Raw genomic sequence first — 15,638 nt, 5'->3', positions numbered from 1 at the left:
GTCCGAAAAATCAGGGGGCGAAAATTTTTTTTTCCCTAAAAACTACAAAATTTTAATGGAAATAGAAGTCTAATCAACTGAGAACAATCTTAAATGACTTTTTCTCATATTTAACATGTTTGGACTCGTTTAAAAATATTTTGAACTTTTATAAAATTCCAATGTACAGCATCGCAAAAACGTTTTTTTGCAAAAAAAAAAAAAATTTCGTCAATACCTAGATATTTTGGAAACTAATGATTGCAAAACAACTGGACAGGTGTACAATGCATTTTTAAACACTTGTTTCATTCAAATGTTAAAACCGTGGCTCGTAAATTCAATTTAAAAACTTTTTTATTTTTTTGTTTAAAGTTAGTTGCAATACTTCCTCTCATACATTGTAGAAGTTTTGAAATGATATTTTGTAACATAAAATTAAATTTACAAAATCACAAGAGCAACACTTAAAATAAAACAAAAGGACGGGAACATATTTGAAAGAAAATTATGTCTTAGAAATATTTCAACAATAATAACCTTAATGTATGCACCACGGGTAACACGAAAGTACATCGTATAAACTTTTGAAATAAAAGCCCACCCCAAACTAAAAGCTCAACAATAATGCCCACTGTTCGCTGAAGCTAAGGCTACCTCGAGAAACGTACATTATGCATTAAACCTGATTCAAGACCGAATTATCTGTGAAAATTTGATACAGATGTTTTCATTTACAAATTTGAACTTATTTTTGAAATGCCATTCTTCCAATCAATGTTTTAGAATTGTTTTAGGAACAGTTTCGCTACTTTAAGAAAAAAAAATAGAATTTTGTTTTTATGTACTTATAAAATCAAAATTTTATTTTTTTCTCAAAGCAGCGAAACTATCAGAATTCGTTTATAACGTGAGAACGGATTTAAAAAAATGTTTTACTCGGGGTTTTACCAGTTTGAATCTTATTATTATTTTCGTATTATCATAAACTATGGTGTGTTCAGAGAGGCTTTGAGAGGATCTGCAAATCCCGCAATATTCGCAGCTCAACATTGTTGAGTATTTGTGTAAGGATCAAATGTGATCGTTAATTTGAGCATGAGGTGATTGTTAATAATTGAATGTAGCAGAAAATGTTTAATTTCGTTCGAGTTTTCGGTTTTCACCCATCAATCTTAAGCGTTTCCATTAACGCGGATTTAGATTTCTCATGTTACAACAATTCCTTGGATTGACCATTGTTTTTATTTAATTAACTCCACGCTTCTTTCCGTGCATTTAAGGTGATACGGGAAGGCAGCGCCATATTGAACTGCAACTCGAGTTTTTGTAAGCACCTTCAAGGAAAACGCCATAACTTAAACAAGTTCAATCTTTTTCAGACGACAAATATAAGGCTAGCAACCTGTCGAGTTCAGAAATTGACGCAATGTTGAACAGAAATTGTCCAAGAACTGGCGTCACGTTTCACCAAAATAAAGCACCAACAGATGTTTCACCATCCTTGCGCAGACTTCCTCGTTATTTTTCTGTCAAGTTTTCGAGTTTCGAACTGCGAGCGCGATAAAAACAAAAACAAAACCATGCTCTGTCTCGGCGGCTGTCACGCTTCTTCTTTCTATGCTAAAACGAAAATTTCGAACATGCTTTCTCGGGTGGGGTGGCACGAGGCAGCAATACATAAACATGCTGATGCTGGTGGTCGTGATGAGATTCTTACACCCAAGGTGGATTGTGTACCCAGCTTGTTGAATCTTAAATCTAGATTACTTTTTCAAAACCACCAATATGGCATAGGTTTTCTATTGACATAGGACCATTCGAAAAAGTATGCGAGAAATAAAAATAAACTTTCATCAAATTCATTCATAATATGAAAATAAATTGAAATAACTATAAATTGTGTTTTTGACAGTTCGTAGACAACACGATCGACCTTTAACGGCGCCTACCTTGCCTAATTGTAGACAGTCTACGCCATTAAGGGTCGATCATATATGGGTAATTCTCTACCAACTCACACGAAATCGGGAAAAGTTGCCCCGACCCCTCTTCGATTTGCGTGAAACTTTGTCCTAAGGGGTAACTTTTGTCCCTGATCACGAATCCGAGGTCCGTTTTTTGATATCTCGTGACGGAGGGGCGGTACGACCCCTTCCATTTTTGAACATGCGAAAAAGAGGTGTTTTTCAACAATTTGCAGCCTGAAACGGTGATGAGATAGAAATTTGGTGTCAAAGGGACTTTTATGTAAAATTAGACGCCCGATTTGATGGCGTACTCAGAATTCCGAAAAACGTATTTTCATCGAAAAACACTAAAAAGTTTTAAAAATTCTCCCATTTTCCGTTACTCGACTGTAAAAAATTTTGGAACATGTCATTTTATGGGAAATTTAATGTACTTTTCGAATCTACATTGTCCCAGAAGGGTCATTTTTTCATTTAGAACAAAATTTTTCATTTTAAAATTTCGTGTTTTTTCTAACTTTGCAGGGTTATTTTTTAGAGTGTAACAATGTTCTACAAAGTTGTAGAGCAGACAATTACAAAAATTTTGATGTATAGACATAAGGGGTTTGCTTATAAACATCACGAGTTATCGCGATTTTACGAAAAAAAGTTTTGAAAAAGTTAATTTTTGCGTTTCTCTTTGTTTCGTCGTCCGTGTCTGTCGCGGGTGACCATGAATGGCCATGATCGATGACGACCAACTTTTTCAAAACTTTTTTTCGTAAAATCGCGATAACTCGTGATGGTTATAAGCAAACCCCTTATGTCTATATATCAAAATTTTTGCAATTGTCTGCTCTACAACTTTGTGGAACATTGTTACACTCTAAAAATAACCCTGCAAAGTTAGAAAAACACGAAATTTTAAAATAAAAATTTTGTTCTAAATGAAAAATGACCCTTCTGGGACAATGTAGATTCGAAAAGTACATTAAATTTCCCATAAAATGACATGTTCCAAAATTTTTACAGTCGAGTAACGGAAAATGGGAGAATTTTAAAACTTTTTAGTGTTTTTCGATAAAAATACGTTTATTCGGAATTCTGAGTACGCCATCAAATCGGGCGTCTAATTTTACACAAAAGTCCCTTTGACACCAAATTTCTATCTCATCACCGTTTCAGGCTGCAAATTATTGAAAAACACCTCTTTTTTCACATGTTCAAAAATGGAAGGGGTCGTACCGCCCCTCCGTCACGAGATATCAAAAAACGGACCTCGGATTCGTGATCAGGGACAAAAGTTACCCCTTAGGACTAAGTTTCACGCAAATCGAAGAGGGGTCGGGGCAACTGCTGTGTGAGTTGGCGGAGAATTACCCATATCTTTGATACTTGCAAAAACACAATTTATACACAGAACATTTTTAGTTGGGGTGTACAAAACGTGTGCGCGGGTTGACTCACGCCGTCCATCCCCGATTGTCACAGAGCGCCATGGTATTGGTGGCCGCTCACCGTCGTCGTCGTCGTCGGTTTCGTTCGCAGATAGGTCTCTGTGTCAGTCTAATGGTGCGTTTCGGATGTGATACACGGTCTTTTTTCCGCACGGTAACACGGGAGTGACAATTTTCGTGAAGGTTCAGTGAAATTCCTTCCAGAAGCGTCTGTCGGTGCGGAACTTCCAGGCCCCAGGTCTGTCTCGGAACAGCTGATTCAACAATAAAACGTACACACTCGCACATTGAGTGAATGGATCACGTAGTAGGCGGATGGTCTTCGTAAAGGGGAGGATCTCAAGCGGATTCATTGTTTGCAGTTTGATTCGCGAGACGATTAAGGTGAAATTCGCGGCACACTTGGATGTGTGGCGGCGGTGGCGCGTCCAAATTTGACGTTTCTGTGTTAGTGTGTGATGGCAACGGAGAAATTAACAGCTAACTGTTAGTTGATGAGTGAGTTGTGAACTAGGTGGAAGTTTGGAAAAGTGATCAAACGAGAATAAAACCATCGTCTGAGACAGAAAGCGCCAGCAATTCGCCATGTCGCCAGCATTCCTAGCGGTTGTGGCCGTGATACTGTGCATCCTGTTCCGGCTACTCAATGTCAACAGCCAGCCCCAGATACCGCAGATGTTCTGCCGGGATGGACAGTTTATGGAGTGCTTCAACAAGATCGCACCAATGCTCAGAGAACCGTGAGTAACTCTGCCACTAATACATGCTTAGGAGGGGCGGGAGAAATCATAAATATTTCCCACTGGACATATTCGGGATAGACGACGGTCATAATCTCTGGCCTTGGGTTGGCCTCTGGAATAGGGACAGGGCTGGATGGGGTAGCCTGTGGAATGTTCGAGACGATAACGAAAACATTTCTTGTTTTTTTCGATTTGTTTTGTTTTCCTCTCTTTTTACTTATCGGTTAAGGTAATCGGTCCTTTTACAGGACAATATAAAAGTTTTTGACCAGGACAGGAACCTTCTTATTTGCCTATTTTTCTATTGTAACAGATCTGATTCATTTATATAGATACATTTTAATTTTCAAGGTAAAGGGATTTTAGGTAATACATTACATCTCTATTTTTTTTTTTTCTTTGCAAAGGTCCTATGAACATTTCTTGTATTTTATTTTTTTGCTTTTTCCGTATTTTTGAAACTATCATTTTTTTCTTAAAACACACCCTTACCAAAAATCATGACTTTTTGAGTTCCAAATCCCACTTTTCATACGATTTTTTCAGTTCAACCCATATAACCATTTTTATGGTTGTAGTACCTGAACTCAAAAAATCGTATGAAAAGTGGGATTTGGAACTAAAAAAATCATGATTTTTGGTAAGGGTGCAAACTAAAAAGCATCACCCCTAAACTTCACAAAGTGAAGTATGTCCGAAAGAATGCGGGGGGAAATACGAAAAAATCAAACGGTATTTGTGAATGGTTTTATAGCATGCTCACAAGGGTTGAAAAAAGAGGAAAAAATAACAATAATAAAACAACATGGACCTGCGAACGGAATTCGTGCAAGCAGTGTGCACAATTTTTCCTTCTACACTTTTCTGTTTTGTTTGGAAACAAGGGCGAATCATATGCAATGCATGCGCTGGAAAAGGGCGCACACCGCAGAACATTCGAGAGGAAGTGTTTTCCGAGCGCGCCGCAGCGGCAAGCGCTTCAATACGGAACAAATAATTTGTTATCAAATAGTAAACAAATTATTGAATTGTGCTGGTTTTGAAGTCAAGTCAGTTAGGGTAGACGTCCATTTGTTGGGGTCACAATGTTTCTTTTAGTGATCAAGAAGTAAGCAAATTTCTATCACAAATTAGGCATACTTCTGAGAAATTATGTTTATATAAGGCAAAAAACAACGTGTTGAATTTAAGCGTTATTTTTAAAACTTTATTTCCTAAAAAAAACCTGCCATTATCAAAAATTAGTCCAGACTTTATTGTTGACCTTAAAACATTTGGAGCTTGTTCAGGCTGTTCCGGAGCAAATCTCTCAAGAATAAGCAAAATTAATGATTTTTGTTATAGGTTGAAACATGAAACTTTTAAAAAATTTGAGTCGATTTGGTGCACATTTGATTTTTAATTTGCTGTTGTTCAGAGGAATTGTTGTATATTGAAATTCGTTTGATTTATTCCAGTGTAATTCTAATCAATCATTTTGATAGGCTTCCAAACATCGAATCTTTTACTTTTCAACATCATAACCCCGTCAAAGTTCACCAACCACGCCAGCGTATGTGGCGCCAATATCTCATCAATCATCCCCCGGGTCGAAGAAGGGTTCCCCACACAGCATTTGAAAATCTCCAACAATCGTTTGCCGCCACACCGACCATCCGATTCGTTTCAATCGCCATCCGTCGGCAGATAAGGGAAAATCGATCTCCTCTATCAAGCGGGGGCCGGTAAACCGGAAGGGGGGTTTGGGGGTACAATTTCACCCACGCACCAGCAAAAGTCAACACGGCTGACACGGGGCCTGTCAATGGGCTGCGAGGGGTTGTGGGTTCCGTTTCGTTGATTTGATTTGCTTTCCACTCCCGCGGACATCTTCCATCCGGCCACGTCTCGCCATTCATTCGCGACGGTGTGACATTGAGTAATGAAAATTCATTCAGGATTTCGTCGTCGGCGCAGCCAGCGGGCATCGACTGCCGGCGCCGTTTTTCATCTCCGATGCATTGATAATCCTGGTGGGGCATGTCTGATAGACTAGTCATTAAATTAAGCTGAAAGTTAGAGTTATTTCAAAAACTTTGTTGATCATGGATCACCAAATTTTATCAAAATATCTGTTTTTGGAATAACATTGAAGCTGAATTTTCCCTGAACAAATGTTAATCGTGTCCATTTAACCCCTCTGTCCAAACAAAGCCGACAGACAATGTGTACCAATTTAGCTTTAGAGCTGAAGCAGGCTTAATAGGGACAGGCACCGCAGGGATGAACCTGACGGTGAAAGTAAATTGCTGTCGAGCAAATAAATGTAGTGGTGGTGCTGCTGCTGCTGCTGCTGTAGTGGTTGTTGGTTTTATTGGACAGTAATACATTTTGATTAATTCTGTCACGCTTCTCTGCAGCAGCAGCAGCAACAACAACAGTGTGATGTGGCGTAACCTGCAAGGAAAAGTGAAAAGCGGCAATTTTCCTTTTGTTGATCAATCGAGCGTTGACTTTATGTCCAAGAGATAATAATAATATTTCTTTATTGTTAGGAATAAACAATGTATCAAGCTTTTCAAATTTATGAGCGAACATCAATTAACGTTAGACATTGAACCTTCAAGTGTGTCTCTTAATTTTGCGCAAAGCATGATTGTACAAAAAGAAGTCAGTTAAATTATTTCATTATGAATGTTTATTTTTATTAAGTCTGCATTGTTTTTTGTTTCTGTGACTAAATTTTTCAGGAATACGTTGGATTTTTTAACGACTCTGATTCCGATTTTGGCTTCTCATGCTAATTCCGGTTGCAGCTGTCAGCAAAGTTATATCTAAGGATCAGATTATTATGTTTTACAAGAAAAAGTATCTACGTATTCATGAGCATAATGTTTTTGTTATGTTTCAAAAAAGCAAAAGCTCATTGTGTTTCATTTGCATGCATAATATAAAAGTCCACGTTAATTTTTTTTTTCATTTATTTATTAACTTTGCATTTTGCAATTTCTATTCCGGTATCAGTTGATTTTTCCCCTTATATTTATAATTTCTTTTACATTTTGGATTTATTTTCTAATGCAATATCGAATTTACAATCGAAAAGTATTCTACACTTCTTTTTTTTTTAAATGTACCGTTATCAAGTTATAGCTGCTATTGAAGAATTGAAAAATTTGTGATAAATTTTTGAATTCTTTTCGTTTTTTGCATTGAAAAAAACTTCTTGGAAGAAAAAAATATTTTTGAAAAGTTGAGAAAATTTCCTGAAATTTTCTCTCTGAATAAGTTTCTGAGAGACAGCCTCACAAAGAATTCGAATAAGAGATGGGCAAAAAAGAGCTGGTTCACTGAAAAGAGCGAAAGAACCGTGGCTCACAAAAAAAAGAACCGCGGTTCTTATTTAAACTTCGGTCTTTTGAAAGAACCGGCTCAAGATGACATGATTTTTGTAATAAATATTATTTATTTAATTTAAAAAAAATGGTATTTAATTTGTTTTTGAGAATTGAAAATGCGTTTTTTGCAATTCCGTCGTGAAACTACATACTTTTTCTGTCATTCTTGAACGACGAAAAAGCCTACTTTTCTGTACCAAAAATAACAAAATCGAATAGCAACACTTTTCACAATAAATGCTGAAAAGTTCTACTTTTCAGCACTGAAATGGGTGCTGAAAAGTTGAACTTTTCAGCACTTGTATCGAAAAGCAATACTTTTCAAAAAAAAATTTAGATTTAAACGATTTATTGACAAAATACATGAAAATTTTACATAAAATTTCACTCAATGGGTGTTTTTCGGAATTGCAAAAAATGTTGTAAGCAACACGTTGCAAAACTTGATTTTTTCAGCACTCGTCGTATTTATCCAACTCGGTAAACCTCGTTGGATAAATGTACGACTCGTGCTGAAAAAATCTTCTTTTTGCAACTTGTTGCATAAACTACTATTTAAATATTTCAATGCTTGTACAAATTATTCTGAAAAGTACATGATTTTTTAAACAACATGGGTAATTCTCCGCCAACTCACACAGCAGTTGCCCCGACCCCTATTCGATTTGCGTGAAACTTTGTCCTAAGGGGTAACTTTTGTCCCTGATCACGAATCCGAGGTCCGTTTTTTGAAATCTCGTGACGGAGGGGCGGTACGACCCCTTCCATTTTTGAACATGTGAAAAAAGAGGTGTTTTTCAATAATTTGCAGCCTGAAACGGTGATGCGATAAAAATTTGGTGTCCAAAGAACTTATGTGTAAAATTAGACGCCCGATTAGATGGCGTACTCAGAATTCCGAATAAACGTATTTTTCATCGAAAAAAACACTAAAAAAGTTTTAAAAATTCTCCCATTTTCCGTTACTCGACTGTAAAAAATTTTGGAACATGTCGTTTTATGGGAAATTTAATGTACTTTTCGAATCTACATTGTCCCAGAAGGGTCATTTTTTCATTTAGAACAAAATTTTTCATTTTAAAATTTCGTGTTTTTTCTAACTTTGCAGGGTTATTTTTTAGAGTGTAACAATGTTCTACAAAGTTGTAGAGCAGACAATTACAGAAAATTTGATATATAGACATAAGGGGTTTGCTTATAAACATCACAAGTTATCGCGATTTTACGAAAAAAAAGTTTTGAAAAAGTTGGTCGTCATCGATCATGGCCATTCATGGTCACCCGCGACAGACACGGACGACGAAACAAAGAGAAACGCAAAAAGTAACTTTTTCAAAACTTTTTTTCGTAAAATCGCGATAACTCGTGATGTTTATAAGCAAACCCCTTATGTCTATATATAAAATTTTTTGTAATTGTCTGCTCTACAACTTTGTAGAACATTGTTACACTCTAAAAAATAACCCTGCAAAGTTAGAAAAAACACGAAATTTTAAAATGAAAAATTTTGTTCTAAATGAAAAAATGACCCTTCTGGGACAATGTAGATTCGAAAACTACATTAAATTTCCCATAAAATGACATGTTCCAAAATTTTTTACAGTCAAGTAACGGAAAATGGGAGAATTTTTAAAACTTTTTTAGTGTTTTTTTCGATGAAAAATACGTTTATTCGGAATTCTGAGTACGCCATCAAATTGGGCGCCTAATTTTACATAAAAGTCCCTTTGACACCAAATTTCTATCTCATCACCGCAATGATTTTTTTATTTATGTTGGGAATTCAACTTTTGATTTATGAAAAAATAAGTTAAATAAAACTTGTTCATGTACCTACAACTTTGCTGAAGATCCAAACCGATATAAATCCTTTCTCAAGATACAGAATTTAATACATTCACTTACCCATTTTATATGACCAGCCCCCAAAATTGTATGGAGATCTTTTTTACAGGTTTGAATTTTCCTTTGTTCAGGATTTAATTTAAAAAAAAATAATTCTATGGAAAAACTTGAATATTTTTTTGGTTTTTTATATGCATTTAATTTCTAGTTTTTTTTGTTTTTCATCTTAAAAGGCATATTGTTAAACTTAAAGCGATTTTTTTTAATGGCTGTATATAATTTTCTTTTGCTAAACATTGGCAAAGTCACATGATTAAAGGCCATCTAGAGGCTTAATTTGGTTGGAGAGGATTAAGTGAATATTCAGATCTCGATGAATTAAAAATCAAAAAATATGTGAAATATGTTTAGACGATAGTTAATATTTGAGAATCCCATGGAAAGTTAATAATCCCATGGAAAGTTACCGCGCCCAATTTGTCAAACCCGCACGTCTCTCGTTCCAATAAATTCTCCCAAATTGCTCTCACTTCTCCAATCCTTGATTCCCGATCAAAATCGGATCCCTTTCCCGCCGAATCGCATTTCCATTGTTGAACGTCTATAAATATTTACCTCAAGCAGACGGCAGCACCCAAAAGTACTTTCGTCCTCGGCGTCATTTGCGAGAGAGAAAAGCAAGGAAAAGCTGCCTGCCCTCCCAAATGGGAAAGGAAAATCGATTTTTACTGCCCCATCAGTAGCGCCCGGGAAAAACACCACGCGAACGGGAGGGAATAAATTGTTTGGATGACTTTATCCGCGGACATCCTTCGACGGCGATCCCGATCCTACCGAGAAGCAACTCGGGGGGAGGTGGCACTTGTGGGACTTTTGGTATTGCAGCAATCAGCTGGCGAAGAAAGTTTGCTCAAGGGCTTCCGATGACTAAAGTGGTTCCGAGGAAAGTCGACAAGAAAACTTTTAAATTCTTTTGACAAAATTGGAATCATTGTTTTTCATCATGATTTATTTTAGAAAATTGAATAAACTATATTCGTTAATTTTTCATAAAAGAGCACTGAATAAAAGTGCACCAGAGAATCCTTCCGAAAGTGCTTCCATTATCCTTTCCATTATTGGAGGCACAGGCAAAATGTATTCAGAGGGCAACATTGTCACCCAACCTTGGGACGGCCAACCTGTCCCAGAACTCCATTAGGATGGCAGGGACCAACGCCGTCGTCGTCTACCTCGTCGTCCTCCTGTACAAACAGTGGAATAACGAAGGAAAAATGATTCAATTATTTTCGGGGCTGCTGGCTCAGTCTCGATCAGCGTCTTCTTTTCTTCGCTCTGACAGGACAGGACAGACCAACAAGTTAAGGTGGAACAGGAAGCTCCGCCGTGGTGCGGTGAAATTGGACACTTTTCGCATCGTCACAACGGTGGAGGGAAATTAATTAGGCAAAGTTAATTGGCACTTTTGTTAGCTGGACATCTGTTTGCGCTTGAAATGGTGGGGAGATATCGATGATTTGATTTTGAAATAGGAAAAAGTCACAAATTTGAAAGACAAGCTCTCCACAAGTTGTACAAGTATGTTTTTCAAGAGTAGAAGATTTCCACGAATGACTTGACAGAACCATTTGAAGCGCGATTATCTCCAAAAGACAAAACCGGCAATGCTTATCTCGATACGCGTGAGCGGAATTAAATTTTTGCTGACCCTTTTACTCAATTACTATTCGCTGTTGCCGACCAGCAGTGATGTCAACCATCGCGGCGCTCATTTTTGGTTCGCAGCACATTTTTCGTTTGTGGTGCTTTTCAGTTACGGAATTCGACAAAATGGTGTTCGAAGCATTTGTAGAACTCACCAACAGCAACATTTCTTCAGAACATTGTATAGCTGTAAAATTCTTACGCAAAAAGTTACAAGAAGATTTCAGACCTCAGGACCAATGGTTCGCGATACTTTTGTTTGCCTAACGCATTTTTGGTTGTAACTTTTTTGTATTCATCAAAAATTAACACTATGTTCAGCAAAGTTGTACGATTTGGTGTGTTCTACAAGTCCTTCATACACAACTTTGTCAAATTCCGTAACTGAAAAGCACTACAAACAAAAAATTTGCCGCTAACCAAAAATGAGCGTCGCGATGGTTGACATCACTGCCGACCAGTAGAGTTGGTTTCATTAGGGTGGCTCAAATAGCTAAAAAGGAGCTAACTCACTCCCATTTGTTTTTTGCCTTCCTCACCTTACTGAGGAAAGGCTATAAAATCACTCGAAAAATGAACTTCTTGATTTGACCTCCTAGACCCACCTTCACGTATACCTATCGACTCAGAATCATGTTCTGAGCAAATGTCTGTGTGGATGTGTGTAGGTGGGTGGACAAAAAAATTGTCACTCGATTATCTCCGGACTGGATGAACGGATTTTGACCGTATTAGTCTCATTCGATCCGTCTTGGGGTCCCATAGGTCTCTATTTAAAATCAGCAAGTTTAGTTAAGTACTTCAAAAGTTATGCTAAAAACGATCTTGACTACGTTTCCGAAGATTGTAAAAAGGGTGGTTTTTGTAAGAAAACCCGTCATGCTATACATTTTTAGAAAGGTATTTAAAAGACCTTTCCAACGAGCTCAAAACATTGAAGATCTGACAACCCTATAAAAAGTTATAAGCACTTAAGTGTTATTTATCCACTTTTTTTAGGCCGGATCTCATTTATTTTGATGAAAACGTTGTCCGGATCTGTCATGCGACCCATTGTTAGATGGGTAATCAAAAGACCTTTCCAACGAGCTCAAAACATTGAAGATCTGACAACCCTATCAAAAGTTGTAAGCACTTAAGTGTTATTTATCCACTTTTTTGAGGCCGGATCTCATTTATTTTGATAAAAACGTTGTCCGGATCTATTATGCGACCCATTGCTAGATGGGAAATCAAAAGACCTTTCCAACGAGCTCAAAACATTGAAGATCTGACAACCCTATAAAAAGTTATATGCACTTAAGTGTTATTTATCCACTTTTTTGAGGCCGGATCTCATTTATTTTGATAAAAACGTTGTCCGGATCTATTATGCGACCCATTGCTAGATGGGAAATCAAAAGACCTTTCCAACGAGCTCAAAACATTGAAGATCTGACAACCCTATCAAAAGTTATAAGCACTTATGTGTTATTTATCCACTTTTTTTAGGCCGGATCTCATTTATTTTGATGAAAACTTTGTCCGGATCTGTCATGCGACCCATTGTTAGATGGGTAATCAAAAGACCTTTCCAACGAGCTCAAAACATTGAAGATCTGACAACCCTATCAAAAGTTATAAGCACTTAAGTGTTATTTATCCACTTTTTTTTAGGCCGGATCTCATTTATTTTGATGAAAACGTTGTCCGGATCTGTCATGCGACCCATTGTTAGATGGGTAATCAAAAGACCTTTCCAACGAGCTCAAAACATTGAAGATCTGACAACCCTATCAAAAGTTATAAGCACTTAAGTGTTATTTATCCACTTTTTTGAGGCCGGATCTCATTTATTTTGATAAAAACGTTGTCCGGATCTATCATGTGACCCGTCATTAGATGGGTAATCAAAAGACCTTTCTAGGAAACCCAAAACATTGAAGATCTGACAAACCTATCGAAAGTTATAAGCACTTCAGTGTAATTTACACGCATTTTTGAGGCCTGATTTCAGATATTTCGATGAAAAAGATGACCGGGTCTATTATGCGATTCGTCGTTAGTTAGATAATCTAAATAGCTTTCCAATGAATCAAAAACATCAAAGATCTGAAAACCCTATCCAAAGTTATTTGCACTTCAGTTTTAATAATATTTTTTAAACGATGGCCGAATCCATCATGCGAGCAATCGTTAGTTGAATAATCAGAAGGCCTTTTAATGATCCTATAGCAATAAAGATCTGTTAACTCTATTAAAAGTTAAGAGCTGTTAGCTTTTAATCGTGCACTTTTTGAGAACTGATCTCAGATTTTACACCTCTGCAACATTGCAGAATCGATTGAAATCCAACGTATTTTCAAATATTCTCAGAATTTAGATGGAGTGAACAAAATCTGAAGTTTTTGCTAGTATAAAGGCACTTTAAAAAAAAAGAGACTCAACATATTTTTCTTTATTTTTATTAACAATGTATGCACCCCGCCGCCTCAATATCTCCATACCGGTGGAAAACAAACGTCCCTTTGCTGAGCTGGTCCGGCAGCGGTCCGTTACGGCGTTGACGGGGAGAGGTTCCGGCGTGTTCCGGATTCCAACATTTGGCCAATACTCGTAGTACTGCTTGCTCATTCTGGCTCAAGCACTGACCATTTACCCGGACGTGCCAGACATGATCAGCAAATGATTGACGTGGAACCGATGCCTAGAATCGAAAATTACACCACGACCACTTCCTTCAATCCTGACTCCGTGGACGAGTTTGGCTGCATTCCGTGACGGTCTTAAGTCTATTTCTTCCATAAACATGGCCGGGTGATCCGTCGTGCGGAGCGTGTAGGAGGTGCTGACGTGGACTTCAAGCAGGAAAATTAATTTCGCAGCTGCAGTAGTGCACCACGTTGAACATCCTGAAAAAATTGAATTGTTTAAGTTACTCTTCAGATTCAACTGCATAAACGGTAAAACTTACGTAAGAATCACTTTTTTAAATTTGCTGCCTAATCTTCAAACTGGACCTTGTTCTGTGAGAAAATTACTTTCGGTCCTCCTCGTCCTCCTTTGAATCGTAAACAATCAGATCAGACAGATTTTGACATTTCAAAATGCAGTGGTTCCAGCGGTTCCAGCTTGGCAGACAATCGACGGAAACGCGCACGCATCCTGGTGGAGAGTAGCACTACCGCAACGATGTTCGGTTTGTTAGCGCGCTTGGCGAGCGTTTTTTATCCCGTAACGAATAATTTGGGATTTTTTCACCACCATCTCGGGTTTAAAAATTCTAAATCACTTAAAAGCAGTCAAACTTTAAGCAAAACAATGTAAATGGGCCAATGTGAATTTGTAAACAAGCAGGCTGTCCTGCTCATGTCAAATGTAAACAACCACTGACATGAGCAAGACAGACTGCTTGTTTACAAATTCACATTGTCCCATTTACATTGTTTTGCTTGACTTAATTTTAACAATAAAAAAAATAGGACAGCGAAAAAAATAATGTTTTTGTGATTCGACTATCCGAAGTGAAATTTTGCCAAAGCCTTCAGATAATCGAGTCTAGAATGTACTTTTTTTGAAACCGGGTCTCAGATTTTGCGATAAAAATATTGTATGCATTGTTGGCAAGGTTATCAAAATTTTGATAAAAACTTGATTAAGACCTTGCCGATAAGATTGAAGATCTGAAAACCCTATCAATAGAAATGAGTAATGAAGTTTAATTTTGTTGAAATGATGACATATATGAATGTGAGGAAGGCACCAACCACCTAAAGGTGGATTAAGTAACGTTTTTTTTTTGCAATGTCTTGTTATTTTTATTCTGTTTCTCAAATCGTAAAGCCAACTGCATTTTCAGTTTCTCTCAACAATTCGATGCCTCCGCGCTCTCTTATGCTATCTAAATAGGAAAACTGGCAAGCTTGGTACAAGAGAGCACAGAGGCATCGAATTGTCTTTGACGAAAAGTTGAAGCAAAATATCAAAAAAGCTTAAGAGGCAGTATTTGTAAATATTGCTCGGTTTGTTCTAGAGGTGCTCCGATTTGGATGAAACTTTCAGCGTTTGTTTGTCTATGCATGAGATGAACTCATGCCAAATATGAGCCCTCTACGACAAAAGGAAGTGGGGTAAAACGGGCTTTGAAGTTTGAGGTCAAAAAAACATAAAAAAATCCTAAAATTACTCGCATTTCCGTAAAACTTCATCAATTCCAACTCTCTTAGATGCATTCGAAAGGTCTTTTGAAGCACTTTAAAATTGATTGGTTTGACTTTTTCTCTTAGCTTTTGCAAATTACTGTCAAAAATGGATTTTTTTAAACCTTAATATCTTTTTCCAACAGCCTCCAACACCCATACTCCCACAGGTCAAAAGATAGGTAATTTCATGCACTATAACCCTTTGGTATTAACTTTTTGGCCAATCGCAGTTTTTCTCATAGTTTTTCATTTTTTCTAGAACAAACAATTTACAACGTTAGTTTTTGCCCTGTAGGCTTCCATAGCGGCACTTTTTGGTCTCAATTTTATCATATTCGGAATCCTCGGTCAATTTCACGTAAGTTAGAAGTGTTGGAGTTGTAATTTTAATTTAAATAAT

General features: G+C 37.1%; 1 protein-coding gene and 1 long non-coding RNA gene across 3 annotated transcripts in view; one reads left to right on the top strand and one right to left on the bottom strand.

The window, feature by feature from the left end:
- Nucleotides 1-3,449: 3,449 nt before the first annotated feature.
- The window catches only part of LOC6041526 (abhydrolase domain-containing protein 2), a 33,473-nt gene continuing 21,284 nt past the window's right edge, over nt 3,450-15,638 (top strand). Inside the window, exon 1 of one of the 2 annotated variants that reach the window (XM_038253790.1) lies at nt 3,450-4,128. In XM_038253790.1, the coding sequence (XP_038109718.1) occupies nt 3,974-4,128 (155 nt within the window). In that variant the 5' untranslated portion in view covers nt 3,450-3,973. The remainder of the gene's footprint in view (nt 4,129-15,638) is intronic. The other variant, XM_001850722.2, reaches the window with a different exon arrangement.
- On the bottom strand, nt 13,480-14,237 carry LOC119766975. Its single transcript, XR_005277239.1, has 2 exons — nt 14,011-14,237; nt 13,480-13,948 (listed from the first exon to the last, which is right to left on the bottom strand). It is a non-coding gene; the product is annotated as an uncharacterized LOC119766975 (long non-coding RNA).

Source organism: Culex quinquefasciatus, chromosome 2 (assembly GCF_015732765.1).
Source record: "Culex quinquefasciatus strain JHB chromosome 2, VPISU_Cqui_1.0_pri_paternal, whole genome shotgun sequence".
NCBI classification, from domain to species: Eukaryota; Metazoa; Arthropoda; class Insecta; order Diptera; family Culicidae; genus Culex; species Culex quinquefasciatus.
The sequence above is the reverse complement of the archived record's forward strand: the minus strand, read 5'-3'. Positions and strand labels throughout refer to the sequence as shown.